Source organism: Lygodium microphyllum, chromosome 3, assembly GCF_053477565.2.
Source record: "Lygodium microphyllum isolate KBCC chromosome 3, Lygodium_microphyllum_v1.1.10, whole genome shotgun sequence".
Classification (NCBI taxonomy): Eukaryota; Viridiplantae; Streptophyta; class Polypodiopsida; order Schizaeales; family Lygodiaceae; genus Lygodium; species Lygodium microphyllum.
Window position 1 is genome coordinate 18,003,978 of NC_141137.1, and position 21,538 is coordinate 18,025,515.

Consider the following 21,538-nt stretch of genomic DNA (forward strand, 5'->3'; position numbering starts at 1 on the left):
CAAAAGAGAAGTCAAAACAGTTAAGCATTTGTCTTAGGATTGTAAGGAGATTAGACCTCTTTGGAAGAAACTCCAGAGCCAGGTGGGAAAAGTAGGTTTTAATGAGCTTTTGGGCTACAAAGTAGTGCTACTTGGAGATCAATGCAAGCTTGATGAGCAATCTTTTGCTCTCTGGAATATCCTCGAAGCAACTACCATGCAAGAAATTTGGAAATTAAGAAATGACAGGTTGTTTGGGATGATGAACACCTTTGCTACCTAGAGACATGCAATCCAGGTTGAAAGCTGAAATTTTGTTAATGCTGAGGGGCCTTAAGAGGTCTAGAAAGTCTTTGAAGTTTTTTTGGAAAGCTTTGTCCAAGACTTAAGCTAATTGCTTGCCAACAGTCTCATTTTCCTGAGAGGCCTTTCAAATACTCTTTTTGTCCATAATATATATTCTTTCTCGTGTTTAAAAAAACACATTGTATAAATATAATAAATTTCAACCTATTCTAATATATGGACACTACAATATCAACATTCTAACAAATAGCAGTACTAGAATAAATGCGTGTGAGTGACATGACGGGCTTGTTATTGTTCAAGCAGTTCTTGCTAGGACAAGTCTAAGAATGTTTAGCATTACCCTTTAAGGCATATGCTTATACAATGATGTGGTGATAAGGCGGTGCAGGTCCAAAAGAATTTACCTGATGTTAACTTCACTTGTTCACTTAGCCTTGATATGTGTGGATGTATTGCTTTTTTGAAAAAAGTTTAATTATTTTTAAATATTAGAGAAAAATGAGCTATTTCACGCTAGTGCTGGCTTTAAGAGACCCTGTCCCAGATACGGGTGCCAAGTTTTAGGTAGCGGCGATGAGCACTGGAACAGGCAGTGCATTGAGGGACTGGCAATGATATACGTAGCCAACAAGGTTACACACACGTATAGGGGTACGAACAAGAAAAGCAGGATGGCAGGAGGAGGTGGAGACCCGCTGGCGCTTTACAGAAACCTGCTTCGAGCTCGGAGGAAATGCTTCGCGGGCGACAGAAGGATGTTGCTGGAGTCCATGCGCCAGATCCGAGCTTCTTTCGATGAGAACCGTACCGTGTCGGAGCCTGCTAGCATCGATCAGCTCTTCGCACACGGCAGAGAAGCCATCGATATGTTCACCAATCATATTGTCCAGGCCAAGCTCAACGAACGTGGGAATTTAGGTTCTCATTACGACCATCATGATTTGCGTATTTGTATTTTGATCAAATAAGTGACTCGCTTGCTTGCCAGATGATGTCTGAGTAGTGGCCGTCTGAAGTTTATGACCTTTGACCTTGTGTTATGCGCATCCTCTTCAAAAGTTAGTATGATTATGACCTTTGAATATATCTGTCGTGTGCTCTTTTCATATACATATTTTCCCAAGAAGTAAGAGGGCCGCTTTGCAGCAATTAACAATGTACAGTCAATCATGTCAAATGATGCATATAGGGCTGCTCACTTTGTGACCATGGCTGTTTACGGTTCACAGGAAAGTGGCCAAAACCAAATAAACTTTTGATGTGACGGGACAGAAAACTGTATCCAATATGTGATACCTACACAGGTTACGAATAATTTGTTGTCCCCATGTAAGTCAAAAGGAGCTGTGACTCGTGAAAAGAGCTCACTTTACACATGGTTTTAGAGGTGTCTCTATATCGTCTTTTTGCCTGAATGATTTGACACATGGCTTGTAGATTAGCACCTCACCAAAATTTGATCAATTGCTGCCGAGCACACCATTGTTTTATTGCAATGACGTTGGGTCTGACACTCACTTCACCACTCCTTGGATCATTGGGCAAGAGCAATGCTAGATCTAGGAAGGAATATGATTCTAGGATGTCTTGCAATGCAACTTCACCATGAAATGGACTGATTGCAAAAAGACTATTCCTAGAAAAGGGCAAGTCACATACATTGTGAACAAAACTGCAATTAGTGCAACTTGGCCAAGAAGCAAAGCGATTCAAAAGAGAGGATTCCTAGAAGGGGGGGGGGGGACATACACTACGAAGAAAATGTAGGGATATAGTTCTTGTTACCCATGGCATATTCATTCCTCAATTAGGAGTCCAAGTCCTAATAAGTAGCATGGTTGTTAGGTATGATAAGTATACATGTGCCTAAAATACAAGCATAGTCTAGTATCTAACACAGACAAACTTAATTAAAATCAATACGATCGTAAAAAAATACTTATGAACTGATTTAGGTGTAATATACATTATTTAAGTTTGGATTATATTGAAAGGTTGAAGATAGCATAGTCTAGTATCTAACATAGACAAATTTAAGTAATATCTTCAACATGATCATAGAAAAATACTTTTGAACTTAAGATTTAGGTGTAACATACATTATTTAAGTTGGATTATATTGAAAGGCTAAAGATAGCATAGTCTAGTATCTAACATAGATAGATTTAAGTAAAATCTTCAACATGATCATAGAAAAATACTTATGAACTTAAGATTTAGGTGTAACACACATTATTTATGTGTGACTTTCCACATCATGGGCAATTGTCATGTAATAGGCATGTAGGCATTTTTATGGATTCCATATTGATCGTTCTATGAAGATACACTAGGGCTTGCAGAGAAAATACAAACTGTACGAACATGATGGATACATATTGAACTCAAATGAGAATGTAAATGAAGATGAAGAAGATGAATGATAGATGTAACGAATGAATGATGAACAAGGGTAGAGATACAATTGAGTGCGCAAGAAGTAGAGACTATGCAATTGCCACTCTCTTGTGAGAACAGTCTCAGTTGAATCGCACAGCCGGAATGGCTATATGGAAATGTTATCTGCCAAAACCACATGCACATCTTTTCGAGGATGGTTGTGAAGTTCTTGTTTCTCTCTTTTCATAGCACCCTCTACAATCCAAACGTCATGGTTGCTCAAAGCTTGCTGCTAAGCAATCACTAGCCATTATAATTTCCCTACAAGGGAGGGTTTTGCCAACCTACACTCCCAAGTGAAGCAGGCTCCTGTACTAAGGGAGAGTCTAAGGCTGTTTGGGTTGTCCTTGTAGAGCAAGAGCTCTTCAACCAATAGTATGGCAGAATGGAAGGATGTGTGACAATGTGACTCACAGTCCTAATACACAACTTAACCAAAGAAAAGAGAATCCAAGAAAGGCAGAAGAGATCCTTAAATCTTTATAATAGCAACAAAGTGGAGATTAGTACAATTATCAGCTTTGCGAGCCCAAGCCCTTTCCAACACTTTGAATTTTTGATGTTGCCTGACTTTCCTAGCCAGGATATCTCTTCACTCTGTCTTGATCAGCCCTGACCAATTTTCACCTTGATGAAGCCGCATATGCTCTAGCTTGCCTTGACCGCATGCGCATCTAGCACGTAGGTAGATTTGCTTGTTGCTCCTCGTGACTCAGCATGAAACAAAAGAAGAAAAGATGTGAAAACTGAATGCCACTAGGATGATTGCCATGATGCCTTCAAGAATCAACATTGGTCTATTTTATGGGACGAAGTGAAAAATACAAATTTTGCAGCAAAGAATAGAAAAATGGTTGTCTTTGAACTAATGATTCTTCAAATAGCCAAGATTAGCTTTCTAAATAAGTAATTAGTTGCTTCTTATTGAATATCATTTGTGATTAAGGGCTAATTAATGATTTGTTTATTAATCATAAACAAGCTACTCACTGGAGCAAATTTAAGCTTAGGGCTTGCTTTGAAACTTAACTAAGCAGTGTATTGGGTGAAACTTTCAAATGATTATTAAACCTAGGGTGCAAACTTTCAATTAATAAAAGTTTCGTGTTGCACCTTGCTTCTTTTGCCCTGTCCTTGTACCACATAGTTCATATACTTGTCCACTGCATGCCTTGGTGTTGAATTCTTTATTGTTGTTGATTTTGGTGACGAAACTTCCACCACATTAATTGACCACCTCTCATCTTGTCGCCTTGCACTTATCTCAAACCAATCATGCACTTACTCTTCCAACCTCGAAAGCAATGAATGCAAGACCAAGATTGAGTCATATTGGAGTCATATTTGCATATCCCTACAACCAACCTTTAATGCTTACCTAGAGTCCTAGAGGAGAATTGCTATAGGATCTTCGTCTATCTGAGGGTATAGTCATTGTTGTACCCTAGCTAATACGGCCCTTTGTAGGCTAGAGTTACTTTCTAGGGCTTTATATAATTTCTCATTCTTGATCCCATTTATAAAGACTTTTGACACAACTCTTTGTGTATGGTATTCCATAATGGGGATTTTCTTGTAGAGACTATGCATGTGTGATGTAGTCTCGGATTGGCCTCTATAATCTAACCGCCCATCAAGTTGCGTTTTGGAAGTCCTATATGTTTTGGCCTTCGGTTTCCCACTTCTCTCAATTCATGGCCTTATAGACTCGGTATTTGGGTTATCTTTGCCAGGGAAGTTGTCTTTATTGAGGATTCTTCTTTAGGAGCCATTTTAGCAACAAGTTGGTAGGAGAGGGCTTTACCATCTCCATTCCCTTTTCATTGTATAGGGTCCTTCGAGAGAATCTTCTATGGCTGCACCTGTTCCCAATTGTGCACCACTTATTCCACAGGTTCCATCCCATCCCCTACCATCTCTATGGTGATTTCCTCGTACCTTCCATTCCTTTCAGAGGGGGATATTGGCGATGTGAATTCCTTGTCCCCTTATGTTTTTGAGAGGGTTTTCCAAGATTGTGGGGAGCTTCTTTATTGACGGACCTCATAGAGGGACTTCTTTGTTAGACCTTGGATTGGCATTGTTAGGCTATAGTGGAACAGTTAGTTCTCTCAGGCACAACTATGCATTTCCTATCAGCTTGGGCATTTTCCAGCAATCACTAGGAGTAGGCACCTTATACTGGGCGGGTCAGTGGGTAGGTGGTAATGCTATGTGGCACATCTGGGACAGATCGCTGATTTTCTGCATCTATTATGTGCAGTCGGTCATTTATAGCAGATGCTTGGTCATATTTAGCTAGCTGACCTGGTCATTTTTTGGTATTATTTTCAGCTATTTATTGGCACTCTTCAGCCAGCCCACCTCACTTGTCTGTTTTGGATGGAGAGAGAGATCGGCTCGAGGAGATATTCGACAAGCTGTTTGTACATCTGCCTTCTTCATTTCAGCATTCATTTATTGCAGATTTCTGCGTTATACTGTCTCTTTTCTCTCTTCCTCTTCTCTCTTGTTCATTGCCATTCAGTCTTGTCCATATGCTTTTGCATTTGTTGCACTCTGACATGGTATTAGAGCAGTGTTGAAGGGCTGATTGATCATGGACAGATTTGAATGGGAGATTTCTTTGCGCCAAAAGTTTTTGTTTTCAGCATAGGGAGGCTGAGGCAAAGATGTGAAGTGCAGGAAAGGAGTGAAGTTGCTGTTTTTTGCAGGTTTTTGCTGTTTGAGAAGGAGAAGAGGCTGCATTTTCAGCCTTTTGGAGCAGATCTCGAGTTTTCATTACCTCTGGTTGAAACATGTGTGGGACAAGCGGAGGAAGCCCTTGCAGGCACCATGTGCAGAGCTAGAGGGGCAGCACTTGTTTTTGTGCAGGTTATTCAAGAGAGAATGTCTTCCTAGATCGATGCAGAGTTTCATACTATTATGGACCGTAAGGTTCCCGAGTCACCAACTCTGCCTTTAGATCAGAAGCTCGATGGGGAGAACTACCATATTTGGTGGGTAATGATGCTTGCCATCCTGGATTCTTATGATTTGATGGAGCTTGTGATCAAGGCTATAGACCGTCCTATAGCTTGTGATGCCTTCAAGCTTTCTACAGATGATAAAGTCGAGTTGCTCAAGGCACAAGCATATGGGAATAAATTGAATGCATGTATTTGTTCTTCTCTCTCTCTCTCTCTCGCGCGCGCGCACTCTAGCTGCTATTGCTCACATCAAGCACTTAAACTGTGGCTAGGGAGATATGGATAGACATAGCAGCGAAAAATGTCAGAAACGTTTAGAAACAAAACGTTAAAAACGTGTTTCGTAAGTTTCTTTCAAGAGGGGGTAAAATAAGAAACATGGGTTTTTTTATATAGGGATTTTTAATAGTTTTGACTAGGGAAAGAGGGTCTAAACTTCTATGGAACTCTCTCTTAAACAAAGAATGGCTAATTGAGCTTGAGTGATGATAGAGTCAATTGAGAATAATACGTTACATATCCATAATCCATTATTGACTTGTCACTTATGTCAAAGTTAGTCTTTGGACAAGCTATACCATGGTTTAGAACTCAAACATTATGGTTCATATATATCATACAAAGAAAATTGAAATAAACATGTAAATAGTCTATCTACAATATGGACTGAGTCAAGTTGCAACATCATGATTCTCATTTCAAAACAAATTGACAAAATGTCAAAATCAAGAATGAATCATAATACATCATAAATAAGTCATAAATGAGATTAAAGTTGTATAATAATCAACTCTAAAGACAAGAATCGATACTAGATTGACAAAGTTCAATAACTAAAAAAATTTAGTCTCTCATCCAAAATCTCAAGTCCTCACGAGTCATTACACATCATCATCATCATATTTGGCGTTGTCTAATAGTTTTTGTCAAAAAAACCATGTTTAAGATTCCAACTCACAACCCCCCCCCCCCTTCTTGAACGTTTTCAACTCTCAGAAACGTTTCGTACTTTAAGAAACGTTTGGTTAAATTTCAAATTGAAAGAAACACGTTTCTTAGTTGCAATGTAGATAGAGTTGGATCAAATGTACAATTGGATGATTGTTATGAAGCAAGTGTCTTCTTTGGAAGCTCAGATGCAGACTTTGAGTCAATAAGACTTGGCAATTGGAGATATATGTCTAGAATGCAAGGAATGTGATTACCTCAGAGGACATGGCGATAACTCTTCTTTCACAGTTATTGCTTGGATTTAATGCATTTTATTCTGCCTTGATTGCTTTAGAGTGGATAGATATCCTTAAGTGGGAAGAGTTGGTTTCGATGGTCTTGGACCAAGAGCAATAACTCAAAGGTCAAAACACTCCCAAGTCAAAGGCATTGACGGGTCAGTCTTTCCAACAACAGGGGAAGAACAATACCAAGAAGAAGGGATGAGAAGACTAAGCAAGATAAAGCCAAGGAGTCTACTTGGCACATCTATGGCAAAACAGGTCATTGGAATGATTGCCTTGACAAGGACAAGGACACCAAGAAAAAGAAGACTACCAATGACTTAGGAGTGGCGGTTGCTCCTTCATTGGTTGCCTTTCTTCATTTGGAGATGATTGAGGATGCTCCTCTGACGGCCATTGATGCAGTGATGTTGGCCCCTTAGCTTCTTGAGTGGATTGTGGAGAGTGGTGCTTCTCGCCACATAACTACTCCTAGTCAAGTTTGATAAGGACTCTTTTCGAGTTTTTGATGGAGCTACTCGATAGGTTCTTAGTGCAGGACGGAGAATGGAATCTAGAAGATGTAGAACTTATCAGCGTTTTCTTCTTTTCTCCTTTCTTTTGAAACTTAGTTCGAGCTATGGCATGCTTAGTTTGGCCAACTAAACTATAGATAGCTTGTGCATGCTTGTCAGATATTGGGGCGAGCCACTTGCTATGTGTGTGTTGCATTTGTGGGAAGGAGCATAGAGATCCTATTCCAAGGAAGACTTTGCGTAGGGCTAAGGAGCCCTTGGAGCTTGTTTCAATGGACTTATGTGGACCGATGAGAATAGAGCCCCTTAGGGGGAGTTTATTCTTTATGCTAATTGTTGATGATTTTAGCAGGATGATTTGGGCATATTTTTTGGAGCTGAAATTAGAAGCATTCTCACACTTTTAAGGATTGGTTGATTTTTAAGGAGAACAGGTATGGTAGGAAACTCAAGTCCCTGCGTTTCGACAAGGGAGGGGAGTTTGTCTCCCATGAGCTAGCTCGGTTATGTGAATATTGTGGCATACACTAGGAGTTTGCCAACACAAACACACCTTAGGAGAATAGCATATTGGAGCAAAAGGATTGCGGTGTGATCGAGATGGTGTGGACTATACAATGTTCAATACAAGAAACGCGTTATGCAAGGTGATTATTAAACCTCTCTAGGACCAGGGTAGAGAGTATGAACTGGAGAATGTGTTGTGCTTTGATGGATCGTGAATTGCAGCAGACAGCCTCCAGATGTGTCTAGCAACAACAAATGTAGATCAGATGAGTTTGGATCAGTGCCGGACAAAGCAAGACAGCTTGAGATGAAGTAGACTAATGAAGAAGGTAGCAAATCTGCAAACACAGCTTGGTGACGTGTAATGGCAGGCTGGCAACTAAAGATATGGGTCAATCACAGGCTGGAAAGTGATCAGCAGCAGTAAATGCGGCGTGTAGGGTGATGGCAGCAGGTGGAGAATAGTTGCCAATAGGAAAGACGGGGTGGACAGCAGGTGCCATTGTGGACAGCAGTAGACAGCAGCTGGAACTGAGATATCCTTTGTAGACAGGGTGGGGACAAGAGAGGTGTGCCAACAATCTGACAAACAAGAGTGGTTTGAGTTGTGGGCAGCTTGTCTATTTATATAAGTGTGGATTCTGCCAAATTAGGGTTGGCTTATGGGACATAGACACTCCCTAGAAATGCACACCGTTTAATGGAACTTTTGGTAATAATTGAGTTTTGGGGCTGTAATAAAGAGCTAATTAGTTTATAATGCATTTTTTAGCTCAACACTATGTTCACAAAAACACAGTGCCAATGCAAGATTTATGTAAGGGGTAATGCAAAGTGTTGTGCTCTAACAGATTGCTTCTACAACGGTGCGACTTGGACAGTGTCCTCAGAGAAATTTTCACTAGTCCAAGCACCCTTTAACAAGTATGATCATTAAGGCCGATATAGATAATGATACAAAGTGCATTAAGTACTTGAATGAATGGTGAGCAAAATTCTATAAGCTCCAAGAGAAGAAGTGGTCCCCTCTTACCATTGGATGGTGGAAGGGAAAGCTATGGGAATCTCTTTCCATCATATTGATATTGATGGGTACGATGGGTAGGGAGCATCTACTCCGATCTTTGGAAGAAGATAATAAAGGATTGCATCATGGACCTTAAGATTTTAGTATCTTTTAGAGACTTCTAGAAGGTTCAAGAATATTCTAGAAGATTCTAAGAAGATTCTGGACGATGTCTTGGGATATTGATGGATGAGCTCTTGCATTACCGCTTAAATCAACATTGCTTGTATCACTGCTTATGTCATGATACTTATGTCATTGATGATGTCATCTTGCTTATGTCAATGCTTATGTCATCTCGTATCTAGAAGCTCTCTCTTAATCTCCTCAACTCTAGTAGGGGTCTTGGGCTACAAGCCCTTCAGTCTTGCCAACACCATTTGTGAGGCTCTTGCGAGGTAAGTCCTCTCTAGTTTTACTTGAACCCTTGTATCTCTAATTTTTGTGGAGTCTTGTATTAAGTCTAGTAGGTGCGGTGGTTCATCCGCATGTAGCCAGAGCGCTGCCTCATGATGCTTCTCAAGTGTGGCTTATTGGCACACTTCTCTGAAGTATAGCCCTCTCCTAGTTTGCATCCTTACTTGAGAAGGAATCTTCTCTATTTTATGCTTTTGTTTGAGAATTCTTAGCTACTTTGGAGATTCTAATAGAGCTAGAGTTACCGAGACCAAAATAAGAAGCCTATGCCAATAATCTTGGTTGGCATTAGTTTATGCATGTGAATTTTGATATCTCACTTGTGATTTGACTTGGCATGATGATTATTTTATTAGCCGATTTCGTTGGGGACTAAATGATGATGTGAAGGATCTCTTGCTAACAATGCCAAGGGTTCAAACATTAAGCATCCTCATGTTTAAGAAAAAGAATGTGACAATCAGCTATTTGAGTGATGCAAGAAAAGCGCTATGAGGCTTCATTAAGTCTAGATGCCATGACAACAATGACATCCCAAGGAAAACAAGAAACCAATGTCGAGTCTATATAGATTGATTTGACTCAATCCAAGCAATTGATAGCTCAAGAGAAGCAATGATGATAGTCTCATGGATTATATTCATATTATGGAGGACCTAGGCATATTGCTCAATGTTGTCCCAACAAGAAGCTGCAATTACGAAGCTCTACAATGCCTTCACCTTCGGGAAACATGGATACCCAACCACAGTAGAGGCCATGTGGTTGGATGAAAGCCAAGAGTTCTTGGAAGTCCTCGCTTTGTATGGAATGCATGGGAAAATGTATCCTCAAATGGCTAGTGGGGTGTGAAATCCCATGTATAGTCACATTGGAATGGTCGTTGTTATGCATTATGAATATTTGGTAATGCATCTAACACTCCTAGACTCTAGTATGCTTGTTGCACATGAGAGTGGGGTAGATAACTAGATGCAATGTCTCGAGGTGGAATTGTAGCAAATGTATTTTTTTTGCAGCAATTTGGAAAGTTTTGAGGGTTTGGGTGATCTTAAGGATAAAAGTGTCAGAAGTGGTGCAGCAATGGAAGCATAGACAAGTGCTGAAATAAACTATTGAAGAGAAGACAAAAGAACAGCGCAAAGGAAAAGAACTCAGAGATGTGCCCAAGAAATGGAATCCATATATCAAACACGAGAATGATGCGTACAACAGTGAGTCATTGGCTGTGTGGGCATCTACACTGGCTCCTCTCTCTAACAGGAAGACCATCTGAAGAATGATCATGACTGAATGAGAGGAGGAGCCATTGAATAAATAGGTCCAAAATATGCCAAATATGGTAGTTGGTCAGGCAGTAATAAATGCCTAAATAATCACTAAAGTGGCTACTATAAAATGCCTAAATTACATAGTAATATTAAGCATAGCCTAGACTCACACATGAGTTGACTAGATTGCTAACACCCTCTCTCAGATCATGGGTGATCTGATACAATACAATGATACAATGATGATCATATACAAAAAAGAACCACCAGAGTAGAACCATGGATACCCAAGTAGTGGGCGATCAAGCTACCACCAAGGTGCCTCAGAAAGAACTTGAGGTCAATGTTGATTGTACCAGCCCCTGAAAATAGAGAAGAGTCATAACAAATCTTACTGTCAACAATGTCTTATAGTAGCTTATAATACCATCTTGTCAAAAATGCCTCTAAACATATGTGACCATGGATTCCTCGCCTTTGTCCAAGAGTGTCAAAGTGTCTTCTCATGTGAGCTCAAGACTAGGAGCCAATCCCGCTCTTTGTCTAATTAACAGCCCATCATGAACTTGGATGTCAATCCCAGCCCCAGGATTTGAATTTGCCAGACTTTGGTTGATGCGTCAGGAACATCCCTCTCTCGAACCTGTGCACTTGTATACTTGTATAGATAAGGCTCGGCTGTTCCATCTCATCACCCTCTCACACTCCCTCTTTGGCATTGGAGAGTTGTGAGGGATAAGTGCATCACTTGGACCAGAAAGCAGTCGAGGAAGGGGTAATCAAGCCCTTCCCACGGTTTGAAGAAGTGAATCCCTTCCGCGCTATAGACTTCACTTTGGTCGGAAGATCGGAATCAGAGTCTAAGGAAGAGGTTGATGGGTCGGAGGAGTTCGCATCTCGCTTCTTCTTCTTCTTTCAGGAGGTTACTAACTCCTTGTAGTCCTTCTGCAAGTGACCCTTCTTACGACAATGATAACACTGGGCATTTGACTTCTTCCAATCACCTCTCTCTGAAGCTGTAAAGGCCTCATTGGAACCTCTAGAATGATATGAGAGCCTCCCTATAGACGCAAAGACGTCTCATACTTGAGCAACATCAAGGACATATGTGTAAATCTCACAGGTGTAGAGGATGTCTATGCCCTTAAAACATTCGCCACTCCATCAAACTTTGGGGGGAGCTTGTAGAGTACCATGCCCATTAGATGTGCCTCTGGAAGGGCAGATTGCATGTGTCGAAGCTGGTCCTGTACTTGTGTAATACAGAGCAAAAATGACTGAATGGTATTCTTGGGCTGAAACTTCATTTGCTGAAGCTGTCCATAAAGGGTCATTGCACGTATGGGGGAAGGTGTCTCATACAACTATTGAAGCTTCGACCATATCTCTGGTGATGTCCTATAGGAGGTAATTGTTGGCGGTAGAACTTCTTTAGAAATACACTAAAGCAATGTAGGATACGTAGAGGTATCGTCTGAATCCCATGTAAGCACAACTTTCTCATGATTGTTCTTATCAAAATCTTAGGGAGGAGGAAAAGGACGTTGAGGTTGAGGAATAGCTCCACAGACAATGTACCAAAGCTGCTTTTGCATAAACCAAGCTTTCATCACAGCACTCCATGTAAGATAGTTAGGTCCATGTAACTTAACATCTATGGAAGTGCACGGAGGAGCCATCTAGAGAGGAGAAGGGAAGATATAGAATCGAGGGTATACGGAGAGGGAATACAGCCAAACCAACAGCAAAGACTTCACACGATGAGAGTTCACATGTAGTGTAACTAAAAATCTGGTCAAAAAATAAAGGCGAACTGTTGCAAAATGAAGAAAAACCAGTCAAAAACTGCCAAAAACAGCAAAAATGGCCTGTACAAGCAGTCATCGGTGAGCCACGGTTAAGGGGAGAAAACCAAAAATGCAAGTTGGTGGAGCATTTAATGTAGCAAACTGACTATTGCAGGCTGAAATCTAGGTGCAAGCTGAAAACGTAGTTTGCTAGTTTGAAAACATGGGCCTGATCAGTAGGGGGAAGAAAGACTTATAATCAGGGGAAAAATCATGGTAGGAACTGAGATCCTGCAATCTGATACCATGTCAGAAGTGGTGCAGCAATGGAAGCATAGACAAGTGCTGAAATAAATTGCTAAACACAAGACAAAAGAACACTGCAAAGGAAGAGAACTGAAAGATGTGCTCAAGAAATGGAATCCATATACCAAACATGAGAATGATGCATACAACAGTGAGTCATTGGCTGTGTGGGCACCGACACTGGCTCCTCTCTCCAACAGGAAGACCACCTAAAGAATGATCATGACTGAATGAGAGGAGGAGGAGCCATTGAATAAATAGGCCCAAAATATGCCAAATATGGCAGCTGGTTGGCCAGCAATAAATGCCTAAATGATCACTAAAGTGACTACTATAAAATGCCTAAATTACCCATTAATATCAAGCATAGTCCAGACTCACACATGTCTTGACTAGACTGCCAACAAAAAGGCCTAGAATCTAGTGCAAGTATTAGGGCAAGTAAAGTTACTGTGTACTACTTAGTGAAATTTTAGGATGGTTTTACCTTTGGATATGCAAATGGATGGAGGAGGGTGACTTGATAGATCATTCTTGACGTTGTACTTTACCTTGATGTGTTTCGGTTGAAGTTGATTTTGGATTGGGCTCATTCTGGTTCAATAGACCATAGAGGAGTATCACCTAATGTTGAAGGGGGAAGTTGCACATCTACTCCTCTACTAGTGATGGACAACTCGATTATGTAGTGGATCTTGGACGTACTCCATTTGTATCCATGGTAATTTATGGATTACTATTTAGTGTATTAGTCATTGTGGTTTGCAATGGAGATGTGTATGGTTTGCATGTAGGCTTTGAAACTATGCATTTGCACGACATGTATGGAAGACATAGAATACATGGAATGTATGTTCGGATGTGATGTACATTTGCAAGGCATGTCTAGTACACATGGATGGTATGCAATGTACATTTATAGGTGATGCAAGAGAAAGTACATTTGCATGAGTTACATGTGGTTTGTAGCTTATCTATATTTTACATGAGTATCATATGATACATCATTTCTATAAGGCATTATTTATGCTTGATTTATGCATTACTTTGCCTTGGTGGTCAGTAGACTAATGTTGGTTTTTGCCATGTTGATGCATTCCTTATGGTTCTGACAGCAATTATGATTCATGTTTGTGATTTATAAATTGGTTTTCTGGCTAGAAATTCAGCATGCCACGGGTGCTAGTTGGATCAAGCAAATAGGTACACATTGTTTGATTAAGATGTTGCATGCTTTCCCAATGGTTAAACGTGTTTGTCAAGTTGGAGTGCAATTGAGGATGATTGCAAGGGTTTAAAGGGGAGGTCTATCACAAGGATGTGAAATTTTAACCTAGTGCTCTTTGGACACTTAAGTTGTGCATATGTGAGGTGCAAATGCGAGATTGAATTGAATGTGCAAGGCTAGGGAGATCAATTTTGGGGGAATTCACAGCAGCTGAAGGTCGATTTGGAGCTTTGGACAGCTTGTAGAAGGTGAATCTTGAATAGATGACAATATTTGGGAGCCTCTTAGCAGTAGATGATTGCTATTTGGGCATTTTCTACCCAAGAACATTAGAATCCTCTCATATATTTCTTTTTTCTCTCTCTCTCTTCCCCATCATTCCTAGAGAGTCATCTCCTAGACAGCCAGGACATGTGGCAGGCTGTCGCAGATGCCACGTGGCATGCAGTCAGACAGTTGCCACGTGGCGTGTAGTTGAACTGCACCAGTTGACTAGTAGTTGGTTGCATTACTTGCAGCCGACCTGCATTATTTTGGGCATTATTTTCAGCCTATTTATAGGCTTTGTTTCCAGCAGCCTCTGTCAGTTGTGTTCCACAAATTTCAGGTTGCAGACCGTGGAGATTGCCCTCGGGGCTGACGGAGACTGAGATCTTCAAGGTGGAGGCATATGAGATATTCTCTCTGTACTCGTGTATAATTCTGCATCCTTATACAACATTCTTCACTATAGATTTTTCTGCGTTTCAGTGTGTGTCTCTCTCTCTCTCTCTCTCTCTCTCTCCTCTCTTTGTTTACTTTGTCTTGGCCATTCGCTTCTGCATTGCTTCACTCTGACATGGTATCAAAGCATTGAAGGACTGACCCATTTGAAGAGAAAATTTCAGTGCGACACAAGGCTGTGTTTTCAGCGTTCAAGTGCAAGTAGGTGGGTTGTGCATTTGAACAAGGCTTGAGGCGAGTGTGGGAATGCGAGAAAGGAGAAGATTTGTTGAAGCTGCCTCTGCTTTTTGTTGTTAGAGAAGAAGGCTGCATTTTGGGTCTTCAAGTGTAGATTTTACCTTTTCATCGCCTCTGGCGGGTGAAGGAGCGGAATGAGTGAACCATAGCCCTAGCAGGTTGTATTTTCACAGTCAAAGGGGGCTACTCTTTGTGTTTTGTGCAGGCATTGTAGGTAAAGATATCTTCTAATGCTAAGACAAAGTTTTAGGCGATCATGGACCAGAAGGTGCTTGTCTTACTGGCTCTTCCATCAGATCAAAAGCTCAATGGTGAGAATTACTGTATTTGGTGGGTCATGATGCTTGCCATTTTGGAGTCCTATGATTTGGCTAAGCTTGTTACGGAGGTTATTCGTTGTTTTTCTTTGCGAGACGAGTCTAGACTCTCTTCCATTGAAAAGTTGGAGTTGGCAATGGCTCAGGCATATTGGGATAAACTCAATGCTTGCATTCACTTGTTTTTATTTCTCTCATGTACCACAGCGGTTTTCTCTCGAATTGAGCATTTGACGGGGGCTTGGGAGATATGGTTGAAGGTTGATTAGATATACAATCGGATGACCGTTATGAAGCGAGTTTCTTTAGAAGTGCAGATGCGGACCGTGAGTGTCAATAAGTCATCTTCTATGTGGAAGCATATCAACAAGCTGAGGTAGCTTCAGATGCAGGTTTAAAATGCAGGGAAGGTGATCACTTCTGAAGACATGGCGATAACTCTTTCTTTACAGTTACTGTCTCTCTTCAATGGTTTTCATTCCGCCTTGATTGCTTCAAGGCGGTTTGAGACTCTTTGGTGGAAAGAGCTAGTTCCTATGGTCTTGGACCAAGAGGAGCATCTGAAAGGCACCAATGCTTTGAAGTTTGAGGCCTTGGTTGGTCAGTCCTCTCAGAAGAACGGGAAGGACCAAAGGAGGAGGACAAATCTAAGAAGGACAAAGACAAGGAGTTTACTTCACATTTGTGGCAAAATAGGTCATTGGAAGAAGGATTGCCCCGACAAGGAGAAGAAGGAGATATCTTCAATGGATTCTAGCACGGTCGCTGCTCCCTCATCAGTTGCTTTTCTCCACTTGGAGGTGGTTGAAGATTTGAACGTGACAGCTTCTGATGCTACGTTGACGGCCCCATACACTCGGGAGTGGATTGTTGACAGCAGTGCCTCCTAGCACATGACTCCTTTAGCAGGTGTTGCTCATTTGCAACCTTTATATGGTGAGATTCTCATTGGTTTTAGTTCTTCTATTCCCGTACAGGAATGGGACAATATGCATCTTATTCTAGATGGATGTGGCGGTGCCCATACATTTGAGGTACTTTATGTACTGGCTTTGGGGTATCATCGTCTTTCGGTGCACAAGATTTGTGCCCTCGGCCTTTTGGTCAAATTTGATGTGGATTCTTTTTGGATTCTTAATTGAGGATTGAGACAGGTTCTTTCTTCAGGTTATGAGGAGAATGGAGTCTACAAGTTGCGGTCTTCATCTGCCTTGACTTCTCTTATTCTTACCTCACAAACTTAGTACGAGCTTTGGCATGCTCAGTTTGGCCACCTCAATTATGATTACCTTCGGAATGCGTCAAAGGGACAGCTTGTTCGAGGTTTGCCGGATCTTGTGGTGAACCAGCAGTCTTGTGTATCTTGCATCCGTGGGAAGTAGACTCGTGATGTTGTTCCGAGCAAGACTTTGAGGCGGTCTTCAGTACCCTCGGAACTTGTTTCTACCGATCTTTGTGGACCGATGAGGACGGAGTCTCTCAGAGGGAGCTTGTATTTCATGCTAATTGTGGATGATTACAACAGGATGACATGGGCTTATTTCTTGAAATTGAAGTTTGAGGCTTTCTTCAACTTTAAGGATTGGTTGCTCTTTGAGGAGACCTGATTGGGCCGGAAGTTGAACACGTTACGATCGGATAAGGGGGAAGAATTTGTTTCTAATGACTTTACTCGTTTTTGTGCAGATCGTGGTATTCACCAAGAGTTTGTCAATACAAACACCCCTTAGGAGAATGGCATCTTGAAGCAAAAGAATCGCAGTGTGATTGAGATGGCTTGTACCATGATTGAGCATCGTAAGACCCCTTAGTGTCTATGGGCTAAGGCTGTGGCTACCGTAGCTCACATCCTTAATCGTTTTCCTACTTCCATTGTTGTTGGTATGACTCCATATGAGGTGTACTTTGGGACCAAGCTAGATGTTTCTTATTTCAGGGTTTTTGGGTGTGATGCCTATCTTCACATCTTGAAGACACAGTGTGACAAATTTGAAGCGGCTTCCAAGAGACATGTGTTTGTGGGCTATAGCGCACAATCTCAAGGCTACTGATTGTATGATCCTGTTAAGCGGGATATCTACACGAGCTGTGAGGACCACCCTGCTCTTGGAGATCCCAGTGATAGCTGGGCCCTGGTGACTGTTCCTCTGGAGCCTATGCCTCTTGAGGACTTTTCTTCGAATGAGGAGCTTAGTTTCTAGCCACTAGATTCACTGATTGCTCCCTCGCTGTCGGTGGATCCTCCAAAAGCTTCAGCAGATGGAGATCGACAAGGCGAGATCCGGCCTTCTCGTTGGGCTCCTGACACTCTTCGTGATGCAAGGGTTGAGGGGGTCCTTGAGGAGTGGCAGCTGCCGCAGGATGGCCTACGGTGTTCTCGTAGAAACCAAGCACACCACACTGATCTTGTTTACACTAATTACTGTTTGATGACTCGTGTTATGCAGGATTGGGAGCCCATTTCCATGCATGAGGCTTTATAGCATGATCATTGGTGGAAAGCGATGGAGCAGGAGTTGGGAGTCGATTGAGAGGAATGCCACTTGGTATCTCGTGCTAAAACCTTCTCATAAGAAGATGATTAGAGTCAAATGGATCTTCAAGACCAAGTACTGCATTGATGGCACATTGGACAAGCACAAGGCCCGCCTTGTTGCTAAAGGTGTTGCACAATGCCCAAGCATTGATTTCCATGATACTTTTGCCCCTACAGCTCAGATGGTCACTATTTGTATAGTTCTTGCCTTGGCTAGCCACAGGAGATGGCCGGTTTATCAATTGGATGTGAAGTCTGCCTTCTTGAATGGAGAGTTGAAGGAGGAGATCTATGTTGAGCAACCTCTAGGCTTTGATTCTTCTAATGGTAAGTGTACAGGTTGCGGAAGGCTCTTTATGGCCTTAAGCAGGCTCACCGTGCTTGGAATGAGAAGATTGACTTATTCCTCCAAGAGAAATTAGGGTATCGGTGTTCTAAAGCTGACCCCTAGCTATATTTACACATCTGAGGTGGACGTCGTGTGTTGTTTGTCCTTTATGTGGACAACTTGATTGTGACAGGTGACTATACTCAGATGGTCGAGCAGACGAAGACTCTTCATGGGAAGTTTGAGATGACGGACATGGGACTTCTTCACTACTTTCTAGGTCATGAGATCTATGAGACTTTGAGGGGGATCTTTATTTTCCAGCAGTGGTATGTCCAGGAACTCTTGGCTACATGTGAGATGGAGGGATGCAAACCTCTTACGACTCCTATGGACCTGAATTGGAAGGCTATAGCTCATTCCGATTCTCCCTTGGCAGATGCTACCCGTTATAGACAGTTGATTGGTTCCTTGATCTGGCCTCTTAATACCCATGTTGACTTATGTTATGCTGTAGGTGTGCTAGCCAGGTTTATGAGTGAACCCAAGATAGTTTTGGGATCTACTATCCTATTGATATAGGTGCTATGGACTTGGTCCTTACAAGTTGAAGTGATTTAGATTGGGATGGTGATGTGGATCATCGAAGGTCCACCACAGGTTATTGTTTTATCTTGGGTGCTGGTGTTGTTTCATGGAGTAGCAAGAAGCAACCTACGGTTGCCCTCTCTTTGATTGAGGCGAAGTATCGGGCGGCATCTTCTACTACATGTGAGATAGTGTGGCTTCCCAGGCTTTTGGAGGAGCTTGGCTGCCTGTAGGCAGGTCCTACTGTTCTATAGTGTGGCAATGAGAGTTGCATTGCCTTAGCGAGGAACCTTGTGTTTCATGCTCGGATGAAGCATATTGAGATTTAGTACCATTTCATTTGGGAGAAGATTCTAGATCAGACCGTTTCCCTAGTCTATTGCAAGATAGAGGACAATCTTGCAGATTTGTTTACCAAGGCGCTTCCCTAGGCTCTACTTCGACAAGACTCCAGATCCCTTAGCCTTCTGCCGTGTCCAGGATTTGAGAGGGGGTGTTAGAGAGTCATCTCCCGGACAGGCAGGACACGTGGCAGGCAGTTGGACAGTCGCCATGTGGCATGCAATCGGATTGCACCAGTTGGCCAACAGTTGGTTGCATTAATTGCAGCCGACCTGCATTATTTTGGGCATTATTTTCAGCCTATATATAGGCTTTGTTTCCATAGCCTCTGTCAGTTGTGTTCCACAGATTTCAGGCTGCAGACCGTGGAGACTGCCCTTGGGCTTGACGGAGACCGAAATCTTCAAGGTGGAGACATACACAAAATTTCTCTCTGCACCTGTGTATAATTCTGCATCCTTATATAGCATTCTTCACTGCAGATTTTCTGCGTCTCTCTCTCTCTCTCTCTCTCTCTCTCTCTCTTTGTTCACTCTTTGTCTTGGTCATTCACTTCCGCATTGCTTCACTCTGACACATCCCCTTCTCTGACACCTGTTCAGATTGGCACTTGCATTTCCTGCCCAGGACAGTGGTCCTTCCATTGTTGCTTGTACTCACAATATTCTGCCTGGCCTTTTTCTAAGCGCATCCTCAGAGGCTATATTTTCCTCTTTTGTGCAGCAGATTGAGGGTTTGCCTTCAGCTCCAGCTCTGTTCTTTCTTCTGCATGGGAGCTTGAGGGAGGGGGGCCAAAACATTAACCAGCACGGAACTTTGGATGCTGTGCCTTACTGGTGAGCCATGGTATCCTGTCTTGTACCTAGGGTGGGTATGTATATCTTCACAAACTCTGGCAAGGGGGCTCTACAGTACAGGAAGTTTCCAATTCTTAGCATCTTTTCTTTAGCAGTGCATGAACCTTTCCAGCAGGTTACTGTCAGCATTGCCTCTTTTGAGCCTGATACACTCGTACTACCAAGTCAATCATTAGCAGCAATTTCCAGTTTTCCAGTAGCAGCATTGGCATGCTGTTCGAGCGGCATGCTTAATTGACCAGCTTTTACTTGTGTGCTTGCCTGCGTTGGCTGCTGATTCCAGATCAAGACATGGGGTCCATAAAGAAGATGGTAATGGGTCTATCACTTCTGCAATCAAGCTGTTGTCTGTTTAGCTTCAAGCTTTTCAGCCTTACTTGTTCTGTTAAAGCTGTTAAATCCTGGCCAGTTGCCCATTATGTTTCTGCAAGGTGTGCTCTTCGTATTTTTTGTTTGCTGATGTATTTCAATCTGCAAGTTTGTGTATCACTGTCTTGCTTATCTCAATTTGTTCTTTTTAAGGTTATTTTCGAACGAATTTGGTGTTTAGAAGTGGCTGAAGCTCTTTGTGTACTGTAACCTCTTTGGGAATGTTGACTGTTAAAACATGTCTTACAATCTGTGACATTCTTGATGCTTCTTATAAAGTGCACTGTAGACATGTATTTTAAGCAGGAGTTTCATAGCCACAATCATGTGTGCTTAGAACTTTTTGTTTCCTACAGAAATTAAGCCCAGTGTAGAGCATGCTGGTGCTACATTGGAGGTTCCATCATCCGAGGCTGAGGGAAAAGCATGCTCATGAAAAGCTGAGTTTTGGCAGATTATTACAAATTTTTTAGTATGGGGTGGTTGGACTATCTTCCAGAGGGATATTGTCACGTCACAGAAAGGTAAATTAATAGCTACTGGGTAGATTTGGGGTTTTTCCCAAGCCTGCTCACATGGCATTCTACCATGCTCCTGGACTGGCATGCATGACGATCAGGCAACACATGCTTGTCATATCTTCTGGACTTGCATTTTGCAGGTCATGATACTTTATATAGACATTGTTCAAGGAAAATTTAGCTTCTAAGTTGCTATCTTTCCAGTGAAAGTTCTTCACATGAAGAAAGCTGTTTGAAAGAGGCTCAAATGTGTTAAGAGTAATGGATATGACGGCGGACACCTGTAAAAGCATAATTAAGTTGATTCACCTTGGGCGTCATTGTGCATGGGTTTTCAACTGTCGGGGTTTGATAAGGGAAGCTTGTTATACGCCACTAAAGATCATTAGTGATCAAGAATGATTTATTTCATGAATCGCATTTTGCTATAAATATCATGGAGTATTTGACAGGCAAGCTAAGAAGCAAAGTCTAAATGCCAGATCGATTTTTTTTTCTAGTGCTTTGATTGGAGCCTTTGTATTTGGAAACACACTTTCTCAAGAACTTCTAAATCCTAAGTCTGTCAATATCATGCTGCTATCTTTATGACTTGAGCATTGTGTATGTCAAAATTTATTTTGCTTTGCCTTTGCCATTGCTTTCTCTTTGAAGGGTGAGCAGGGACTAGAGCTCTCTCTCTACTACCCCCC

The 21,538-nt window shown here is 41.8% G+C and overlaps 1 protein-coding gene across 1 annotated transcript; it reads left to right on the top strand.

Moving 5' to 3' along the window:
- Positions 1-817: 817 nt before the first annotated feature.
- Positions 818-21,326, top strand: LOC148038106 (complex 1 family protein / LVR family protein). The gene is made up of 2 exons (XM_087669037.1): positions 818-1,206; positions 20,682-21,326. Exons 1-2 carry the CDS (start codon positions 900-902, stop codon positions 20,759-20,761), a joined length of 387 nt encoding a protein of 128 aa, XP_087525163.1. The 5' UTR covers positions 818-899; the 3' UTR covers positions 20,762-21,326.
- Positions 21,327-21,538: the final 212 nt, after the last annotated feature.